The following is a 21,917-nucleotide window of genomic DNA, read 5'->3' as shown; positions in this document are numbered from 1 at the left end:
GTTTAGCAAGTAGCATTCTTACCTCTGAGGCCGAGGTTTGTGGGTTCAAGTCCCATGCCAGATATCTGAGCAGCAATATCCAGGCTGATACTCCAGTGAGGGAGGGTCTCCCAGATAAGATGTTAAACTGATGCCCTGTTTGTCCCCCTCAGGTCAATTTGAAAACTTGTTATTCTTGAATCTTTTGTATCCCACAAAGATGGTGAACAACAGGGTACTTCTATCAGTGTCCTGGTTAATCCTTACCCCTCAACCACCTTCATTCAAAAAAGATAGACCTACAAAATTGGTTTGCGCTGTACCGCTCGACATTAGGCCTCAGGGAGTGGCCCTCAGGTGGGTCCTGGGCAAGGAGGAATGACCGGGAGGGATCATTTGGGAGAGTGGGGAGAGCCAATCGGAGTGGGGAAGGTCCAAATTGGGGCTGACAGTGGTCTTTAACACTGCAGTGGAACACTACTGCACCTCCTGTCTCCAAATTCAGGTAAATAGTTTTTAAAAAAATAAATAACCTTACCTTTTTGGTGGTGACCCCCTGCTGCAGCGCCTTTAACAAACATCAGTTTGGCCACATTTAGACCACGTTTTCCTGGATACAGCCAGCTGTATCACATAGTGTTCCTCAAACGGACATGAGGTGTTAGACCCTCTACTTGTATAAGCAGAGGTGCCTTTCAGTCGCGTACCCGGGAAAACCACTTTCCAACATGGCGGGTGGCACATTTCCAGCACATAAGGAATGTGTGTGTTCTGCTTACCATATTGAACTCTCAGGTGCTTATTTTGCACCTGCAAAATGTGTGTGGTGCCACCACATTTCCAGGGCATCTCCAGGTCATTTAATTCATTGTTGTTTGTGGGAGCTTTCTGTGCGCAAATTGGCTGTGAATTTCCTATATTACAACCGTAACTTCAAAATGACTTCATTGGCTGGAAAGCGTTTTGGGACATCTTGAAGCGGTAACAAGCAAGTTCGTTCTTTTCGTCATGACCCTCCGCTAGAGTATTGCGTCCAATTCTGGACACCACGCCTTAGGAAGGGTGTCAATGCCTTGGAGAGAGTGTGGAAGAGACTTACCAGAATGGTACTGGGGGTGAGGGACTTCGATGAGATGGAAAGGGGAGATTTAATGGAACTGTTTAAAATTATGAGAGGTTTTGACAGAATACATAGGGAGAAACAGTTTCCACTTGATGGGGAGTCAGTGGCCAAAGGATGCAGATTGAAGATAATTGGTTAAAAAAAAATTCTGAAGGGAAGATTAGTTTTTTTTACCTTGAGCTGCTATGATCAGGAATGACGAGTGGTGGAAATACAACTAGTTTTCAATTCCAGATTTTATTATTTGAATTTAAATTCCACCGGCTGCCATGTGGATTCTTCCACTAGTTTCAAACTGAACTATCTTTCAGACTCGGTTCCCTCAAAGTTCAAACTGAGATTAAGCCTCACCCACATCATGAATGGTGAAGTTAGGTTTTTTCTTACTCTGCTTACAGTGCAGGTCTATCTGTCATTTACTCTGGCTACCTTCTCTCAGTGAGCAACAAGCTGCACATTACCAGTTCCAAGCTGCAACTAACTCTCAGCAAACACCCAGGTAAATTGAAACCCAGGGAACCTCCCTCCACTCCACCCATGCCCAAGATGACATAGCCTGCTCTGGGCTGTCTTCCAACCGACCTTTAGCTTAATTATCCCTCATTTACAATCTCTTCTTTGATCTGATGAAGTAAATGGATTTTTACAAATTTTTGGGGTTTACTGAATGCTTTTGAACTAACTCAGCTGTAACCCCTAAAACAAAAACAGCTATCTGAAATGCCCTTCTTTGCAAGCATCATGTTTCCAGTTCTTTAGCCAAGTTAGCTCACCTGCTGTTTTATAGGTGTATCTCTTTTATTCTGACTTTATTAAGCAAACATGGGTCACGTTTCAAACTGTTATTTCTTGTCGTGTTTTGACAATCTTTAAAACCCAGCATTTTAATTACCTTCGCTTTTTACAACTATAATCTTGCCAGAACTAAAAATTACCTCTAAAACATTAACATGAACCATGAACTAGGTATTTATTCACAACACCATTGAATTAGTGCTTTAAGCAGCATTGCGGGTTTGTGAATTGATTGACCAGAGAGCTAAATGCAAAAACACCATTCAAGTTCAGCACAAATGACACTCCTCGTGGTGTGGCTGTGACTGCAGGTGTCATTTATGTCCGATTGCATCATGGTTTAATCCTGTGGCTTTCACATTTTTCTGCGTGCTGAACCCCCTGAAAATACCAACACACTCCCAGTAACCCCCACCCCCCGCAAGTCATGACGCATTCCTAGTAATCTCTCATAAACACTAATGCCCTCTTGGGGACCTCTGGCAAAGAGGAGCACGCTTTCAAAAATTACTGTACTAATTTCATAAAGATGATGTCGGCTGATCAGCAGCCCATTATCACAGAAGTAATGGAGCACAGGATTCTTGGGGGACTGTGCTAGCTGCCCTAGACAGGCAGGAAAATAAGCACCCTTATAAATATTGACAGATCCCTTTGGGGTCCCTCACAGATCCCAGTTTAGAAATTTGTGATGAAGAAGTTCTGATGAAGAGTCATTACGGACTCGAAACGTTAACTCTGTCGTCCTCTTCACAGATGCTGTCAGACCTGCTGAGTTTTTCCAGAAATTTTTGTTTTTTGCTTTAGAAGTTTGTGGGTTGAGTGACTAATTAAACACTAACCGTGCATCCAAATGCAGTTGTGTGCAGTCACTGGACTCATGAATGTTTTGCCACCAATCTCCCGGTCTGGTGCTGTGTGACTAATTGGCTTGTAACTGCCCTGGTGCTGATTGTTTGTTTTTTTTTGTGTGGGCTGCATGAAACCATAAGCTGAGTTGTAGCCTTTCTTTTGCACTAGCCTTCTCTGATTTAAGTCTGTGTATTTAAACTTAAGAATTATTTAAAGGGGAGTACAGTAATTTTTGGGATGAATGGATGGCTTCTTGCTTTAAATCAACTGGGGGGGGGCGAGGGAAATGGAAACAGGAGGAGGAGCAATTGGCACCAGTGGGTCGATATTGTCCTTTGCAATATCAGCAACAAAAGTGTCAGAACATCTCTTAGTTTCATTAAGGTATTAATAGAATACGAACCTAACCCACAAATAGCACCAAATGAGCCATTACTATGCCAGGTGCACAAATCTTGGCAGAAAATATTAAGGGGATTTCAATAGATCAGTAGTAAATAACTAAAAACTTGAAATCTTACTACTTCATTCCTTAAATTCTCTATCATCTTGTTAATAACTCTCGTCAGCTTATACCTTCCTTTTTATTGTGTTCTTTCATTTATCTTTTTCTTCCCCTCTTCCTTTTTTTCTGTTTCTCTTTTTTTCTTTCTAATCCACTTAGATACTTCTGTCTACATCTAAACCCGTTCATAAATCATACGTGCCCAAGCTGGCTAAGGGGGATGTTAAGACTAAGTTCGAAGCCATGCAAAAAGCACGGGAGGAAAGGAGCAAGAGGAGATCCGGAGAAGAAAGGAAGAAGAGAAACGAACAGTATAAGAAGGAGAAGGAATGGACAAAGATAAAACAAGAGGTCACTTAGTCTATAGATCGTATTTGCTTTACCTCTGCCTGCCTTCTGATTGGCCAAAGATTGTTCCTTCGTTTTACTGCCAAGGCTGTCAGCAGATCTGAGGAAATTTCTTTTTAATTAATTCTCAAGATCTGTCCATCACTGGCAAAGCTGACATTTAGCGCCCATATCTAGTTGCTCTTGAGAAGGTGCTGGTGAGCCACCTGTAGTGTTCGATTTTTCTGTGTTTAATTACGTGAGTCTGTTTACAATTGATATTCACTGTGCTTGATTATCTAAGCCTGGAAAAGCCAAGAAAAGTAAACAAACTATAGAAAGAGCTCCAGTTAGACATTTTAAAGCACAGTCAATAAAACCTGTTACACTCTGAGAAACTAGTGTCATCTCTGCATTGCTCTGAGATATAAAATATATAACACCACCTTCTTGAACTGCTGCTGCCAGTGTGGTGAGGGTACTCCCCACAGTGCTGTTAGGTAAGGAGTTCCAGGATTCTGACCCATTGGCTATAAAGGAATGGCAATATATTTCCAAGTCAGCATGGTGTGTGACTTGGAGGGAAACTTGGTAGTGGTGGTGTTCCCATGCACCCACTGCCCGTGTCCTTCCGAATGGTGGAGCTTGTAGGCTTGGGAGCTGCTGTTCAAGAAACCTTGGTGAGTTTCAGAAGTGCATCCTGTCGATAGTACACACTGCAGCCATGGTGCACTGGTGGTGGAGGAGGTGGATGTTTGAGGTGGTATAGATGGACTTCAGTCTTCCTGGGCCAACTAGTTTCACTTTTTTTGCTCACACATTGTGATTCTGCAAATAACACTAACATTATAGGAAACACCACTTTTGTCACAAAGGGATTGGAGAATAAGAGTAAAGAATTCATACTACAATTACACAGGGCATTGGTGAGGCCACACCTGGAGTACAGTGTGCAGTTTTGGCCTCCTTACCTAAAGAAGGACATATTGCCCTACAGGGGGTGCAACAAAGGGTCAGTGGACCAGTCCCTGGGATGAGGGAGTTGTCCTATGAGAAGGGAGTAAGTAGACTAGGCTGATTTTCCTTGGGAGTTCAGAAGAATGAGAGGTGATGTAGTTGAAACATGTAAAAAATCTTAAGGGGCTTGACAGGTTGTATCCTGAGAAAATGAATCCTCTGACAGGGGAATCTAGAAACACAGCAGCAATATCGGAATAAGGGGTGGGCCATATCGGATTGAGATGAGGAAAAATTTCTTCACACAGAGGGTTGTGAATCTTCGGAATTTTCTACCCCAGAGAACTGTAGATGCTCAGTCATTAAGCATATTTGATTCAGAGGTCAATAGAATTTTGGGTATTAAGGGAATTTAGGGACATGGAGATAGTGCAGGAAGGTGGAGTTGAGATGGAAGACCAGCTATCATCTCATTGCATAGTGGACCAGGCTCGAAGGATCAAATGGCCTAATCCAACTCCAGTTCTTATATAAACTTGCTCAAATCGCACTGTTCCAACATTAACCATTAGCTAAAATTCACAATTTTAAAAAAATTCGTTCAATGGATGTGGGCTTCGGTGGCTGGGCCAGCATTTATTGCTCATGCCTAATTGCCTTTGAGAAGGTGGTGGTGAGCTGCCTTCTTGAACTGCTGCAGTCCATGTGCTATAGATACACCCACAGTAGGGAGGGAGTTCCAGGATTTTGACACGAGACAATGAAGGAACAGTGATATATTTCCAAATCTGTGTGACTTGAAGGGAAACTTGCAGATGGTGGTGTTCTCATGCATCTGCTGTCCTTGGTCTTCTAGCTGGGAGAGGTTGTGGTTTGGAAGGTGCTGAGCAAGGACCCTTGGTGAATTCCTGCAGTGCATCTTGTAAATGGTCAAACTGCTGCCACTGTGTGTCGGTGGTGGAGGGAGTGAATGTTTGTGGATGGGGTGCCAATCAAGTGGGCTGCTTTGTCCCAGATGGTGACAAGCTTCTTGAGTGCCATTGGAGCGGCACTCATCCAGGCAAGTGGGGAGTATTCCATCGCACTCCTGACTGTGCCTTGTAGATGGTGGATAGGCTTTGGGGAGTAAGGAGGTGAGTTACACTCTGCAGAATTCTTAGCCTCTGACCTGCTCTTGTAGCTACAGTATTTATATGGCTAGCCCAGTTCAGTTTCTGGTCAATGGTAACCCCTGGGATATTGATCGTGGGAGATTCAACGGTGGTAATGCCATTGAATGTCAAGGGGAGAATGTTAAATGAAACATTCAAATGAGTTCATAAGGTTAATGGGCAAGATAAGGGCTCATGGAGTAGGAGGTAATACAGTAGCATGGATAGAGGATTGGTTAATGGATGGAAAGCAGAGTGTGGGCATAAATGGGCTTTTTCAAGTTGGCAGGTAGTGAATAGTGGAGTGCCTCAAGGATCCGTGCTGGGGCCTCAGCTATTTACAATCTATGCTGATGGCTTAGATGAAGAGATGGAGAGTAATGTGTCTAAATTGATGATGCAAAATTAGGTGGAAAGGTAAACTATGGGGAGGACACAGAGGCTGCAAAGTGATATAAACAGGTTAAGTGAGTGGGCAACAAGTTGACAGAGTATAATGTAGGGAAGTGTGAAGTTGGTCATAAGAATAGGAAAGAATTTTTTTTTAAAAAGGTGTGAAACTTTTAAGCGTTGATGTTCAAACAGACTTGGCTGTGATCGTACAAGGAATGCAGAAAATTAGCATTTGCAGGTACAGCAAGCAATTCGGAAGGAAAATGGCATGTTGGCCTTTATTGCAAGGGGATTGGAGTACAGGAATAAAGAATTCTTGCTACAATTGTATAGGGTTTTGGTGAGTCCACATCTGGAATGCTACGTGCAGTCTTGGTCCCCACATTTAAGAAATTATATATTTGCATTGGAGGCAGTACAGTGAAGGTTCACCAGATTGGTCCCTGGGATGGGAGGGCTGTCCTATGATGACAGGCTAAGTAAGTTGATCTTATATTTTTTTGGACTTCAGAAGAATGAGAGGCGATGTCATTGAAACCTACAAAATTCTGAAGGGGCTTGATAGGGTGGACACAGAGATTGTTTCCATTAGTCGGGGAATCTAAAACAAAGGGGCACAGTCTCAGGTTAAGGGGGTTGATCATTTAAGGCTGAGATGAGGAAAAATAACTTCGCTCAAAGGGTTATGAATCTTTGGAATTCTCTACCCCAGAGGGTTGTGGATGCTCCATCGTTGAATGCATTTATGGCTGGGATAGACAGGTTTTTGGTCCCTCGAGGAATTAAGGGATATGGAGAGAGGGTGGGAAAATGGAGTTGAAGCCCAAGATCAGCCATGATTGTGTTGAATGGCGGAGCAGACTGAATGGGCCATATGGTCTCCTGCTGCTCCTATTTCTTGCTTTCACCCTCTGGTTTGCTTTTCCTGATTCTCTCTATCCCAATTCTCTGTTTGGTCAAATGTCAGAGAGCACTCCAAATCACCTGGCCCCTTACATAGTGTTACAGTTTTGTGATATAGTTAGTATATCATAATTTCCACTACTGGTCATAAGTGGTTTGGATTTAGTATTTTAATGACACTGAACCTCTTTTCACTTGATTTGTTTCAGCTAAGGGATCTTCTTGCTTCAGATGACGAAGATGAGAACAAATTGAATGAACTGAAGAAGGCATACGTGCCTAAACTGACAGGTAACGAAGCTTGAAATCACTCTAACCCAAAGATTCAGGCACCTTGCTTGTCGCGTTAAAAACTGGGGGCAGAAAGAGACAATCAAGTGCCTTCCTGTATCCACAGGGACAGTTAAGGGCAAGTTTGAGGAAATGGAAAAGGTAAGGCAAGAGGAGGAGAAGAAAAGAACGGAGGAAGAGCGCAAGAGAAGGGTTCAGCAGGACATCCTGGAGAAGAGGAAGCTACAACGTGAACTCACAAAGAAAGCCGCAGAGGTACTCAGGCACTTCCCAATTCGTAAAAAAATAACTACCATTATACTTTGAATTGTCGTTTGGTGGTACAGAACTTGAGTGTTGCTGATGAGAGAGACATGTCGAAGCTTTTCATCTTACACTCATCAGGACACTTCCCCTTATATTGGTAATCTTGCGGAGAGTCCTGATGAGTGCAAGATGAAAAACTTCGACGTGTCTCTTTTTTTCAGCAAGACTTTGAATCCTCTGAACTCCTGGAATCCACTTTGTGCAATATTACTGGAATTGTGTTCCTATTTTGTTCATCTCTCTGATATTCTAATGACGTATTCATATTTTGAAACAAATAGCTCTGTTAGGACAAGTGTAGGCAAATTAGCCCCTTGAGCCTATCTCATCTTTCTATATCATGGGTGATCTGTATCTTAACTTTCATTTAGCCACCTGAGTTCCATATCCCTTAATACCCTTGCCGAGCAAAAATCTATCAGTCTCTGTTTTTTTAAATTTTCCATTGACCACCAGCCTCAACAGCTTTTTAAGGGAGAGAGTTCCAGATTTTCACTACAGTCTGTGTGAAGGAGTGCTTCCTGACATCAACCCTGAATGGCCTGGCTCTGATTTCTGGACTCTCCCACCAGAGGAAATTATTTCTCTCTCTGTCTACCCGATCAACTCATGTAATCGGCTAAGCCACTGAAGTTGGATCGCCTCTTCATCTTCGGAACTCGAGGGAATGCAAGCATAATCTATGCAACCTGTTCTAATAATATAATTCTTTTAGTCCCAGTATCATTTTGGTGGGTCTTGTGGTGCAGTTGATAGTGTCCCTACCTCTGGGCCAGAAGCTTCGGATTCAAGTCCCACTTCAGGATTTGATGGCCAAGGAAGGCCATAACATGGCCAAAGAGGTTGATTATCAGCCTTCCAATACACCTCATGGCAGGTGGCAAGAGCGGGAGAGTTTCCTGAACAGCCATACTGCGGAAGGCAATAGTAAACCACTGCAGTACTTTGTCAAGCATGATCATGGGCCAATCCAATGGAAGTCTATGGTCACCAGTGCCCTGTTAGATTCTGGTGAATTGGCACTGCACCCCCTCCAAGGCCTCCCGGAGGTGCTGAGTCCAGAAATGGACAGAGGATTTCATTACAATAACAGCTTGCATTTACATAGCCACTTTTTAGCATAACAAAACATCCCAAGGCACATCAGAAAGGAGTAAGGAGTGTAAACACCAGGAGGTGGAAGAGAGAGATTGAGAGGGGCACCTGAGTGATGGATTTTTCAGAATGTTCTTAAAGGAGAGAATGTATCTGAGGGTTATGGGGAACATTCAAGAGCATAGACCCTGAATTAGCTGAAGCCTATGCTACCTCTAGTTGGGGCAAAGGTGTGGAAGGATCCATAGAAGGCAAGGCTGGATTTAAAGATAAGGCCAAAAATTTCACATTTAGTGACTATTTAAAAGAACGACTTGCACTTATATAGTGACTTTTGACCAAAGCGATTTACAGCCAGTGAAGTACTTACTAAGTGTAGTCACTATTGTAAAATAGGAAGTCTGGCAACCAATTTGCAGACAGCCTGGTTCCACAAATAGTATATGAAAGTGACCAAATGATCTGTTCTTTTAGTGACATTGGTTTGGCAGAATACTGGGGAGAACTTCCATAATCTTCTTCAAAATAGTGCCCTGGGATCTTTCATGTACAATTGAGAAAGCAGATGGGGTCTGGTTTACAAAAGATATATAAGACAGAAACAGGCCATTCAACCCAACCAGTCCATGCTGGTTTTTATGCTCTACTCGAGCCTCCTCCCGTCTTTCCCCATCTAAATCTGCCATCATAGCACTCTATTCCCTCCTCCCTCAAATGCTTGTCTAGCTTCCTCTTTAACACATCTAAACTATTCGCTTCAACCACTCCCTGTGATAGCAAGTTCCACATTCTCACCACTCTCTGGGTAAAGAAGATTCTTCTGAATTCCCTATTGGATTTCTTGGTGACTATCTTATAGTGATTGCCTCGAGTTATGCTCTTCCCCACAAAGGAAACATTATCTCCCCAGAACGAAAACACAGTAAAATCTGGGAAATGAGTACTGGTTTGAACTGCTTTTTCCTTCTGGGTCTGTCTCCACTCTATCGCAACCTTTCACCATTTTAAAGACCTCTATTAGGACACACTTCAGTCCCCTTTTGTTTTTCAAGAGAAAAGAGACCCAGTGTGTTAATCCTTTTCTGATATGTATAACCATGCATTTCTGGAATCATCCATGCAAATTTTCTCTGCGCTCTCTCTCCAGTGTCTCTATACCCTTTTATGTAATATGGCGACCAGAACTGCACATAGTTTTTTGGCGTGGTCAAACCTAAGGTTCGAAAAAGGTTCAGCACGACAATCTCTACTTTCCAATTCTATCCCTCTGGAAATAAAGCCTCATCCTCATCTCAATCAAAGGCAGTACAGTGACAGTCTTGACAGTGTACAGCACTCCCTCAGTGGAGTGCCAAAGAGTGAGGCTTGAACGGAGCCACTGCTAATAGAGCCAGTCAGCCAGAACGAGTGGGTGATAACGTGATTAGAATATGGGATGGAGGAGGACAGGATTGCAGAGGTAAAAGAAAGGAGCCTTTGATGGAAAGGATGCAGGATGTGAAACTCGGCACAGGATCATATAGGATGCCAAGGTTACAAATGGTCACCTCAACCCAAGACACTGGCAAGGGAGGGAAATAGAATTTTGGCATTGAGTAGACGGAACATTTTACAATAATATTAAGCAATGGGAGATTCAAGCATCAATGCCTTGGTTTTCCAGTGGTAATATGGTCACTCTACGAAAGCTGTCAGATTTTAATATAGGTCGAGTGTCCTTTGTCCGTAAATCTGAAAACTGAACACATCCAAATACCACACTTTATTCAAACCTCATCGACATTTAGTGCAGGAAGTCTAGTTGTTTGCACTGTTTACCTTGCGATGTGTGTGGTGTACAAGTGAAAAAGAAACTCTTTCAGGTACCCGGTATTTATTATTCCGTGATGCATCTTACTTTTCTAGACATTTTATTTACTTTAGACTCTCACTAGCTGAGACTTCGGCTATTGTAATGCAAGTTTATATGCGGTATCCGAAAACCAAATTTATCTGAAACACGAAATGCAATTGGCCCTGAGGATTTTGGATAAAGGATACTCGACCTGTAATAGAGTTGTACAGTGTTAGAACACAGAAACAGACAATCGAGCTCAGCAAGGATGATGCAGGGTTTTATACCACTTCAGCTTAGTCTGATTCCATTCATCTGCTTATTCTCTATTTCCATTGAATTCTCTTCACTTTTCTCCTCATCATTGATTCATTTTTAAAAAGATAATTTGGATGGAGGAGAGCTGCGTTTGATGGAAGTGGGCTGCTTATGCTGCCCATGGCTGCACACTTGCAATTCCTGGTAGACGTCAATTTTCTCTCTAATCGGCAATAGAAAGAGAAATGAAAGAAAGACAGACTTGACTTCCATGACCTCGGGACGTCCCACAGCACCTTAAAAGCAACCAAACACCTTTTGAAGTGTAGTCACTGTTGTATTGCAGCGATTAGTGTAGGGATTTGCACACAGGTAGATCCCACAAACAACAATGTGATTATGACCAGACAACCTGTTTTAGTTAAAAGCAAAATACTGCAGATGCTGGAAATAAAAGCAGAAAATGCTGGAAAAACTCAGCAGGTCTGGCAGCATCTGTGGAGAGAGAAACAGAGTTAACGTTTCGAGTCCGTATGATTCTTCTGCAGAGCTTAAGAAGAGTCATACGGACTCGAAATGTTAATTTTGATTCTCTCTCCACAGATGCTGCCAGACCTGCCGAGTTTTTCCAGCATTTTCTGTTTTTAACCTGTTTTAGTGTTGGCTGAAGAAGAAATGTTGGCCAAGACACTGGAGAGAACTTGTCTGTGTTACCAACTGAGCCACAGCTGGCACTTGTGAGGGGAAAGGGGAGCAACAGCAGGAAGAACTAGAAAATCACAGATCATTTAAGATAGGAAATTCTCCCACTATCTTCATAACTTTGTTAATACAAGATGGCCTGAGGAAACCATCTGTATTGCAGTTTTACCTCATGAACACCTTGCTTATTTTCTGCTCTGTTGCTGAGTTAATTGTAGGCAGATTTTCCCGTTAAAATGGTCCAGCTGAGACCTACTTCAACGTTACAAAACTAAGCAACCAAATGTCCCGACTAATGCATCCTAGCTGATATCTTCTATTTTAAAGTGATTAACCTGTTCATAGACAGATTAACATGCCACATAAAAAGGAAAAATGTACTAACTGAAGCAGGGCAATGCAAACAATTTTTTTTTTGTCTTCTACTCTGAAGACAGGAACAAAATACTTTTTCAAAAGTCTCTGCCATTTCTTTGTTTCCCATTATTAATTTCCCAGACTCACCCTCTAAGGGACCAAGGCTCAGTGTCGCTGCTCTTATCCTCTGCATATACTTATAGAAGCTTTGACTGTCTATTTTTATATTTCTAGCTAGTTTTCTCTCTCCAATATCTCCCTCTTTATTTTTCTTTTAGTCATCCTTTGCTTGTTTCTAAAATTCTCCCAATCTTCTGGTGTACTGCAAATCTTTGCAGCATTGCACATCTTTTCTTTCAATTTAATACCATCCTTAACTTCCTTACTTAACCAAGGATGGGTGCTCCCTTCTTGTAGTGTCTTTCTTTATCAATGGAACGTATCTTTGTTGAGATTTATTAATACCTCCTTAAATGTCAACAACTGCTTCTTAGCCCTCTTATCTCTTAACCCATTTTCCCATTCCACCTTAGCCAACTCTGTTTTCATACCTTTGTAATGGTCTTTATTTAAGTTTAAGACACTAGTTTCAGACCCAAATTTCTTACCCTCAAACTGAATGTGAAATTCTACCCTGTTATGCTCACTCTTACCTAGAGGATTCTTTGTTATGGAGTCATTTATTAATCCTGTCACATTACAAATTACCTAGTCTAAAATAGCTGATGTTGTATGAAGCTGTCCCAAATATACTGTATGAACTCATCCACCAGGCTACCTTTGCCAATTTGATTCATCCAATTTAGATAAAGATTAACATCTCTCATGATTATTGTGGTATCTTTCTTACAAGCTCCCGTTGTTTCTTGATTTATACTCTGTCCTACAATGTAGCTACTGTCAGAGGGCCCAGAAACATTCACACCAGTGACTTCTTTCCTTTGCTATTTCTAATGTCCACCCAACTGGTTTTACATTTTGATCCTCTGAACCAAGATCATTTCTCATTACTGTATTGATCTCATACATGATTAACAAAGCTACCCCACCTCCTTTTCCTTTCTTCCACTCCTTCTAAAATGTCAAATACCCTTGAATATTCAGGTCCCAGCTGTTGTCACTTAGCACCCATGACTCTGTAATGGCTTCCATATCATACTAATTTATTTCTATTTGTGCTATTGATTCATCAATCTCGTAACAAATGCTGCGAGCATTCGGATAACAAACCATTTAATTCTGTCTTTTCACCATTTTTCTCTGTTGGATTTCATGTTGGTTTCAACGATAGTGGAGGTGGCAAAAAAAATGGCCTGTTTGGCTGAATCTTGACCGTAGTTAACAAAGAGGCTGTTTGCTTTCCAATTGGTGACAGAGGCAGGGCACCGCGAGGTTGGACCAATGGCAGGAGCATGACGGCAGGCCCAGAGGTGGGAGGTCATATGTGATAAAGCCTTTTGGAACACCGTTCGGAGTTGGCAGCCCGAATCCAGATGCATGCCCTTTGCTGAATATTTTACAGTCGCCTGTTTTAAGACTAATTTTAAGCCTTGCGTTCTTGCGTCAAAGGAAAAAGATGAGGGTCTGGATAGTACGGACGCCTGCAAGAGTGAAGTCCGTCCTGGGAAGTTAAAACTCAGCTTCGAAGAAATAGAAAGGCGGAGACAGGACGAGGAAAAGAGAAGAACAGAGGAGGAAGCGAGACGGCGCATCGAGGAAGAAAAAGCAGCCTTTGCTGAAGCGAGAAAGGTTGGAACTTAACAGTACAGCATTAGCCGTATACAATATCAAATCAGGTTCTTAATTAAGTTAAGCATCAAGCCTGCCCGACATCATCAGTTTAAGTCCCCAGGCTATTTTAACTGCCACGGGCCTCATATTTACATCCTGCTGCTGATGTGCCTGACCATTACAGACGGAAGGAGGCAGGTACAGGTACCAACAAAAACTGTATGGTCACCCAGGTGTTCCTTCACAGACAATTGGGGAGAAGTCCCCCATTGAGGAGGTGGTTTCATGGGTAGCAAGGTTCAGGGTTAACCTGGGGCATCAGAAGCCCAGTCTTTCCTCGTGGGTCCCGGACGGGCACTCCTGTACCTCCTGGCCCTGCTCAGGGAAAGGTTTTCAGCTCCCTCACCCAGGTTTTACAAAGCAGGCTGTCTGGGCAGGTGCCCACACTGAAGGCCATTGGGGTCCTAATGCCATCATTAATATATTAATGAGGTTACATCCTGAGCCAGACAGACAAGAAGCCAGAGAAGCGGCTCAGTTAAGATGGTGGCAGGTGGGAATGGGACAGTAAGACTTTGCACAAGTATTTGAACTGTGGGCTGTCTCCATTTCTGCCAGGTGGGGTGGGTTATCATTTCCTCCTTTATATTTAGCCGATGCACATTAGAGTTTGGACCGTCTTAATTCAGTATCTCGAGGGCAGGGGCCAAAAGCAGGGTCATGGAATCAAGTTCCATCTTCAGGACCTGAACACCTAAGCGAAAATGATGCACTGCAGAAGGAGGCCATTCTGCTCCTCATGCCTCTGCTGGCTCTTTGAAAGAGTTGTCCAATTAGTCCCACTCATCCCATCCTGTCCCCATAGACCTCCAAATCGTTCTGCTCTATTTTGCAAGGCCCAGGATCTCGTATGCATTTTTAACAGCTTTATCATCTTGTCCTCTCTTACCACTTCCAAAGATTAGTGTAAGCTGTGAACAAGAAACTCTCGACTTAAGAGTGATATATATTTGAAATTGTCTGTCAGGTGAAGGACTAAGAACATTCGAAACGCGGTGGGATAATAAACGGGGATAGTTGGGATGTTACAAGGATGACCTTTGAGGGCCGCATGGCTCATTTATTTTTCTCTCGTCTTTGCCTTCTCTAATGCCCGAAACTAATGGCTCCGTCGTACTCAGTGTCTAGCTGAAGACGAGGAAGATCTACCCAGTCTCAGTGTGGCTCAGAAGGACCCAATGCGGCCCGGGAAACTAAAGCGAAGTTTCGAGGAGCTGGAGAGGCAGCGCCGTGAGGAGGAGCAGCGCAAAGCAGAGGAAGAGGCTCGCAAGCGCTTGGAGGAAGAGAGGAAGCAATTTGCCGAAGCTCGGAAAAATATGGTAGGTACCCACGTTGTAATGATCCCTGAAAAGCAGTGAGCATTTACTGATCACAAAAAATCGACATCTGAAAAAAGCATGTATTTCCTCAATGGGGAGTTCTCACCAATTGACTGACTCTGGCAGAAGATCTACAGAAACCTGTTTGTGCAAAAGGGGTTTCTGATGAGGCCAAGCAATTGGGGGAAAAGTATGCCTTCCCAACCTCCAGCCCAAGAGAAGTAGTGGGTGTGACTGGATGGATACGAGGCGGGCTCTCTAACCAGTGGGCAGTCTTCCTTGCCCAGTTTCTCTTCAATGAGCCCCGGTGATCCAATACTCCTGACAGCAATACAGGGAGATCTATCTCTGTTTGGTGCAACAGAAGGGTGATTGGCAAAGCAGGGTCAATCTGCATGGCAGACCATTGTAAAAGAGAGATTAACCTGACAATATCCAGCATGGTGATCCTTACTTAAGACTTATGAATGAAAGGAGGGGTGTTTAGAATAGTAGCCCTTCCAGATGTCAGTCACAAATGTTTCTAATCATTTTCTTATTTATTGTAGTTTTTATTTTGAATCTTTGAAAGTTGGTATTGAAAGTAGAAGCCATTAACAATTCGGTCAACAGTGCCTGAGAGCTAAACATTACTGATGGACACAATCATTAATCCAGGGTCCTTCATTAATCTGTTCATTGCCATTATTATATTGATCCAAGCATTGCAGGTGGTCCTCGAAGTGCAATAAGATCGAATCCAAATGTAAAGGGGACCTCTTTAAGGAGCAAAGATGGGCCATACTTGAGCAGTACAGTCTGGAAAGGAAACAGTTAATGGGCCTCATGGAGGTTATTAAAATACTGAATGGCATGGGTAAAATAAAACCAGATAAGTTATATTTATATTGATCTAGGACCAGAGGAAATGCATTTAAATGCAAAGCCAATGTAAAATGCACAATAAGAAATTCCTTGGTCAAAGAATAATACTTTGATCTGTCACAGATACAACATTGGAGACAAAATGAGGAACTTTCATCTATATCAAGCCTTTCATGACCTCAGGATGTCGCACACCACTTTAGGGCCAATTAAATACTTTTGATTTGTAGTCACTGTTATAATGTAGGGAAAAGTAGCAACCAATTTGCATACAGCAAACTCCCATCAACAGCAATGAAATATTGACCACATAATTCAATGCAATCCTATTTTTAATGTTGAGGGATAAATATTGGGTTTTTGCATTCTGGCTCTTCAAGATATAAACCGCTGGATCACATCCTTTTTTGGAAACCTCATCATTCAAATAAAAATCCTTCCGATACCACTAGGATAAGATCAAAATTCACAAAAGAAGAGCCAGGCCAAAAAATCACTTTAAATCCCCATCAGGATACAACAGCACAAACACTTACTGTATTTGTTTGAGATTCTGAGCTCTGCTACTTTAGTGGGGACTTTATCCCATTTATTTTATGGAGAGAGGTTTAACATCACCATGCCATTCAATGAGTTGGAGACAGAGTGGGATTTACAGTAGGACTTATTGCAACAGTCTATTTTTCAGCAAACAAAACAATTCTCTACAAACTACAGGAAACTGAACTCATAATTGAAACTACAGAAAAGTCTCCCAATAAAAGGAGAATTATTACTCTTGCAATCAGTGGGGAATAGTTACATAACAGAAATCAATTCTTTCTCCCTCAAAAAGCATCATATAAATTAATTATTTCTCCTGCAAAATGCTTTTAGTGGAGGGTAGTTTACGGAATAGAAATTAATTATTTCTCCCACAGAACGCAGTGAGTGGAGGAGAATAGTTACTTAATAGAAATAGTCTGCGGGACTCTCTTCCCCAAAAGATGGTGGAAGCAGAGTCTTTGAATATTTTTAAGGCAGAGGTAGATAGGTTCTTGATAAACAAGGGGGTAAAAGGTTATCGGGGTTAGGTGGGGATGTGGAGTTGAGGTTGCAATTAGGTTAGCCATGATCTTACTAAATGGCGGAGCAGACTTGAGGGGCCGAGTGGCCTACTCCTGCTCCTAATTTGTATCTTTGTATCTAAATTAATTATTTTTCCCACAAAATGCAGTGAGTAGAGGATAGTTACCCACAAATTATGTGCATAAAATCAATCCCAGTCACAAAGCAGTGCAGTCTCCAGGCATGATTGACAGGGAAATTAGCCAATCATCTCCATTCTTGCTGGACATCTCTGCGAGATGGTGGCAGATGAAGCACAGACATGTTAAATGTTCCTATGCTGTAATTACAAGGCCACAGATTTTTGTTGTCATAACATGACCATGTGTTATGTTTCTCCCCCCATTGCCATGTACAAGATGGACCTCTCTTAGAAGTTCTTATCTTCTTTTGCTCCAGAAAGAATTGAGGGGAGCCTGAAGAGTTAATTGGGTAAGGTCCAAGTCAGGCAGTCTATTCACTGTTGCCTGTGCTACGGCTGAAGGTCAATTTCAATTATTTCTTCTTGGTATTCTATGATATGGCATGTCATTTATAATGGATAGCAGCAAACACTATGGAACAAATTATTTATCATCTGCTCCTGATGACAGCGAGCTCGTGTTTAAGAGCTTAAGACTGATGATTACAGGGAGTAGAAAAGCCTTTTTTTCATTGGTTCGTGGGATGTGGGCATCACTGGCTAGGCCAGCATTTATTGCCCATCCCTTGTTCAGGGGGCATTTGAGAGTCAACCACATTGCTGGTGGGTCTGGAGTCACTGTCCAGGTAATGCTTTAAAGGGCATTAATGAACCAGGTGGCTTTTTACGACAATCAGCAATGGTTTTATAGTCACCATCAGACTTTTAATTCCAGATTTTTACTGAATTCAAACTTCACCATCTGCTGTGGTGGATTTGAATTCGGATCCCCAGAGCATTACCCTGGGTCTCTAGAACACTAGCCCATTGACAATACCACTATGCTGCCGCTCCCGTATCATGTTAGTGTGCTGAGACAGAAATCTTGGTTGATAAGCCATCAAAAATCTGCGTGGCATTGGACGTTCACACACAGTATCAGAAAACCAGATTTTCTAGTGGATCAAGTGTCAGTAGGGGAACATTTAGGGAACAGTGATCATTTTATCATAAGGTTTATATTAGCTGTGGAAAAGGAGAAGGGACAATCTGGAGTAAGAATAATTAATTTGGGAAAATTCAACTTAAATGGGGTAGGAATGGATCTGATCCAGATAAATTAGAATTAAAATGTTGGCAGGCAAAACTGTAACTAAACAGTGGGCTGCCTTTCAAGGAGTGTGTTTTCGGGTGCAGTCAAGGTAGAAAGGGGAAAGGCAGAGCAAACAAATCCAGAGCTCCATGGATGACGAGATAAAGATTAAGTTGGAGAAGAAAAAGTGTGCTTATGACCAATATCAGGTGGATAGGACAATTAAGAACCAAGCTGAATATAGGAGGTTCAGAGTAGAATTGAAAAGGCAAATTAGAAAAGCAAAGAGAGTATGAGAAGAGACTGGCAGCTAACATCAGAGGGAGCCCAAAAGTCTCCTATAGGCATATAAATAGGAAAACATCGGTAAAAGGAGTAGAGCTGATTAGAGACCAAAAAGGGGATTTCTGCATGGGAGCAAGGGGAATAGTTGAGGTATTAAATGAATACTTTGCATCTGTCTTTACAAAGGAAGATGATGCTGCCCGGGTCATGGTGAAAGAGGAGGTAGTTTTAAAAAAAATGTATTCTTTGACAGGGTGTGGGTGTCGCTGGCTGGGCCAGCATTTATTGCCCATCAATGGTTTGGAAATATCAAGCTTTTAAAATTGATAAGAAGGAGATATTGGATAGGCTGTCTGTACTTAAAGTTGATTAGGCACCAGGATCAGATGAGATGCATCCCCAAGGATACTGAGGGAACTGAGTGTGGAAATTGCGGAGGCACTGGCCATAATTTTCCAGTCTTCCTTAGACTCACGGGTGGTGTCAGGGGACTACAAACCAGTGAGTTTAACCTTGGTGGTGGGGAAACTTTTAGAAACGATAATTTGGGACAAAATTAATAGTCACATGGGCAAGTGCGGGTTAATAAAGGAAAGCCAGCATAGATTTATTAAGGGAAAACTGTGTTTCACTAACTTAAGTCTTTTGTTGAGGTAATAGGGAGGGTTGATGAGGGTAATGCTGGTGTACACGGACTACCAAAAAGCATTTGATATAGTGCCACACAACAGACTTGACAGCAAAGTTAGAGCTCATGGAATAATAGGTAAAGTAGCAACGTGGATACGAAATTGGATGAGTGACAGGAAACAAATAGTGAACAGTTGTTTTTCAGATTGGAGGAAGGTTTATAGTGGAGTTCCCCAGGGGTCAGTGTTAGAGTCCTTGCTCTTCCTGATATATATTAATTAATGAACTAGGTTATGGTGTACAGAGCACAATTTCAACATTTGCAGATGGTACGAAACTTGGAAGCATTGTGAACCATGATGAGGATAGTGTAGAACTTCAAAAGGACATGGACAGGTTGGTGGAATAGGTGGACAAGTAGCAGATGAAAGTTAATGCAGAGAAGTGTCACTTTCAAGTGATTCATTTTAGTAGGAAGAACACAGAGATACAATATAAATTGAAGGGTACAATCTAAAGGGGGTGCAGGAGCAGAGGGGCCTGGGTGTATATGTACATAAATCATAGCTGGTGGCAGGACAGGTTTAGAGTGCGGTTAATAAAGCATCCAGTATCCTGGGCTTTATCAAAAGGAAGCTATCTTTAATCTGTATACAACACTGGTTCATTCTCAACTGGAGTGTGGCGTCCAGTTCTGGGCACCAAGCTTTAGAAAGGATGTGAAGGCATTCGAGAGGGTGCAGAAGAGATTCACAGTTGCAGGCTTGCAAATGGTTGCAGGAACGGTTGAGGAACTTCAGTTACGTAGAAAGATTGAAGAAGTTGGGAACGAAAACAGAAAATGCTGGAAAAATTCAGCAAGCCTAGCAGCATCTGTGGGGAGAGAAACAGAGTTAATGTTTCGAGTCCACATGACCCTTCCTCAGAGTGGAAGAAGAATCATACAGGCTCAAAATGTTAGCTCTGTTTCTCTCTCCCCAGATGCTGCTGGACCAGCTGAGTTTTTCCAGCATTTTCTGTTTTCGTTTCAGATTCCCAGCATTCGCAGTATTGAAGAAGTTGGGACTATTTTCCTTGGAGAAGAGAAGGTTGAGAAGATATTTGATAGAGGTATTCAGAATCATGAGGGTTCTGGACAGAGTAGATAGGGGAGAAACTGTTGCCATTGGTGGATTAATTGAGACCCAGAGGGCACCGATTTAAGGTAATTAATTTAACATGAGGGAAAACTTTTTCACAAAGCAAGTGGTTAGGATCTGGAATACACTGCCTGAGAATGTGGTGGAGGCAGGGTCAAGTGAGGCTTTCAAAAGGGAAGTGGATCATTATCTGAAAAGGAAACATTTGTAGGACTGCAGGGAAAAGCAGGGGAGTGGCACTAGGCTCCTTCAGAGGGTCAGCACAGACATGACATGCCAAATGGAATGCTTCTGTGCTGTACCATTCTCTGATTCTATGGTAAGCATGGGGTGATACTGGAAAGGCTTTCTAGAACATGTTAAGGACAACTGAAGTCAGGGAGAGGCAAATGGAAAATAGTCCAACTCTGAGTGTCTCTTTATCTCAAGGGTGCTAGCTAATGAAGGTTTGGCAGTTAGACCTGGTTGGCCTGGTCTGGTCTGGTCTGGTTAGACCTCATCCAAGGCAGGAAAAGGGCAATCTTTGTCAAAACATTATTCCTCCTTTAAAATTTGTAATATACTCAGTTCTGGGCACTGCATCTCAGGAAGGATATATTAGTCACAGAGGGCGAGTGCAGTGAAGATTCACCAGAATGATGCCCGGTTTAAAAAGGTTAAATTAAGAGATAAGGTTGGATAGACTAGACTTGAGGTTAGTTTTAAGATGATTAAAGGGTGGATAGAGAGAAATAATTTCCTCTGGTGAGAGAATCCAGAGCAAAGAGGGGCATAAAATTAAAGTTAGATCCAGGCAATTCAGGAATGAATTCGGGAAGCACAAAGCGTGATGGAAATCTATGACTCATTTTCCAAAAAGCTGTTGAGGCTGGGGATCAATTAAAAATTTCAGAACAGAGATTGGCAGATTTTTGCTCAGCTTAGGGAATCGAGGCGAATTAACCAAGTTAAGATACAGGTCAGTCTTTATCTAATTAAATGGTGGAGCAAGCTTGCGATGTTAGGCTGACCAACTGGGGAAAACAATGAACAGCAACCATTTCTAACCAAGCTTGGGCCTTGCTTCTGACTGCCCTAGCATTGCAGGAACAGTATTGTGAAACCAGACATCTTCATGTTTACGGTCAGTGAAGCCATCGTAACATTTTATCTTTTTTTTATAATCCCACAATATAACTCCTTTGACATTAGTGGTTCCATTATTGAAGTGATATTTACAGCTATTAAAAGTTATCCAATGTCCTAATTATTTTTTAAGAGTCCAGACCAGGATAGCATTCTGAAGGAGCTTGCAAGTTCACACAAGGAGGATTATGGACCTGACGAAGTAAGGCATAATTCATTAAAAAGTACAAATACTGCATAAGCAAGAATGTTAACACCAACCCCAGCACCTCCTTTTAGCGTATCTCACCTGCACATAAGGCACGTCTCACTTTCCACTTTCAGTACGGTTTAAACCTCACCTAGATTTAAATTTGCCGTGAATGCCGATTGTGAACTGGGCACGTTGAGAATCCAGGAGGGAGAAAGATTCTAAGGGCAAACTTTTGCAGGCATTAGTGTCCACAAATTGGCTTTGCAAGGTGTCCGACACGAAAAGATCAGCTGTTCCACCAAGCCTGCACCACACTGATGATGGCTGGAGCATCAGGACCAGATACATCCAACCCCAAACACCTCCCACCTCCTGCAGCTATTTAATCTCCCAGGAGAGACAAAAACAAAGTTTAAGGCTCG

General features: G+C 42.3%; 1 protein-coding gene across 4 annotated transcripts in view; it reads left to right on the top strand.

Moving 5' to 3' along the window:
- Positions 1-21,917, top strand: part of nexn (nexilin (F actin binding protein)) — a 64,474-nt gene that overhangs the window by 29,841 nt on the left and 12,716 nt on the right. For 2 of the 4 annotated variants that reach the window (XM_078560706.1, XM_078560707.1), the window contains exons 3-7: positions 3,414-3,605; positions 7,195-7,276; positions 7,383-7,531; positions 13,398-13,577; positions 14,741-14,938. In XM_078560706.1, coding sequence (XP_078416832.1) covers positions 3,414-3,605; positions 7,195-7,276; positions 7,383-7,531; positions 13,398-13,577; positions 14,741-14,938 — 801 coding nt within the window. Of the gene's footprint in view, positions 1-3,413; positions 3,606-7,194; positions 7,277-7,382; positions 7,532-13,397; positions 13,578-14,740; positions 14,939-21,435; positions 21,505-21,917 lie in introns of all 4 variants that reach the window. The other 2 variants (XM_078560705.1, XM_078560708.1) reach the window with 2 other exon arrangements.

The sequence above is a fragment of the Cetorhinus maximus genome, chromosome 17, assembly GCF_964194155.1.
Source record: "Cetorhinus maximus chromosome 17, sCetMax3.hap1.1, whole genome shotgun sequence".
Lineage (NCBI taxonomy): Eukaryota > Metazoa > Chordata > Chondrichthyes > Lamniformes > Cetorhinidae > Cetorhinus > Cetorhinus maximus.
This window is presented reverse-complemented; position numbering and strand designations above follow the sequence as displayed.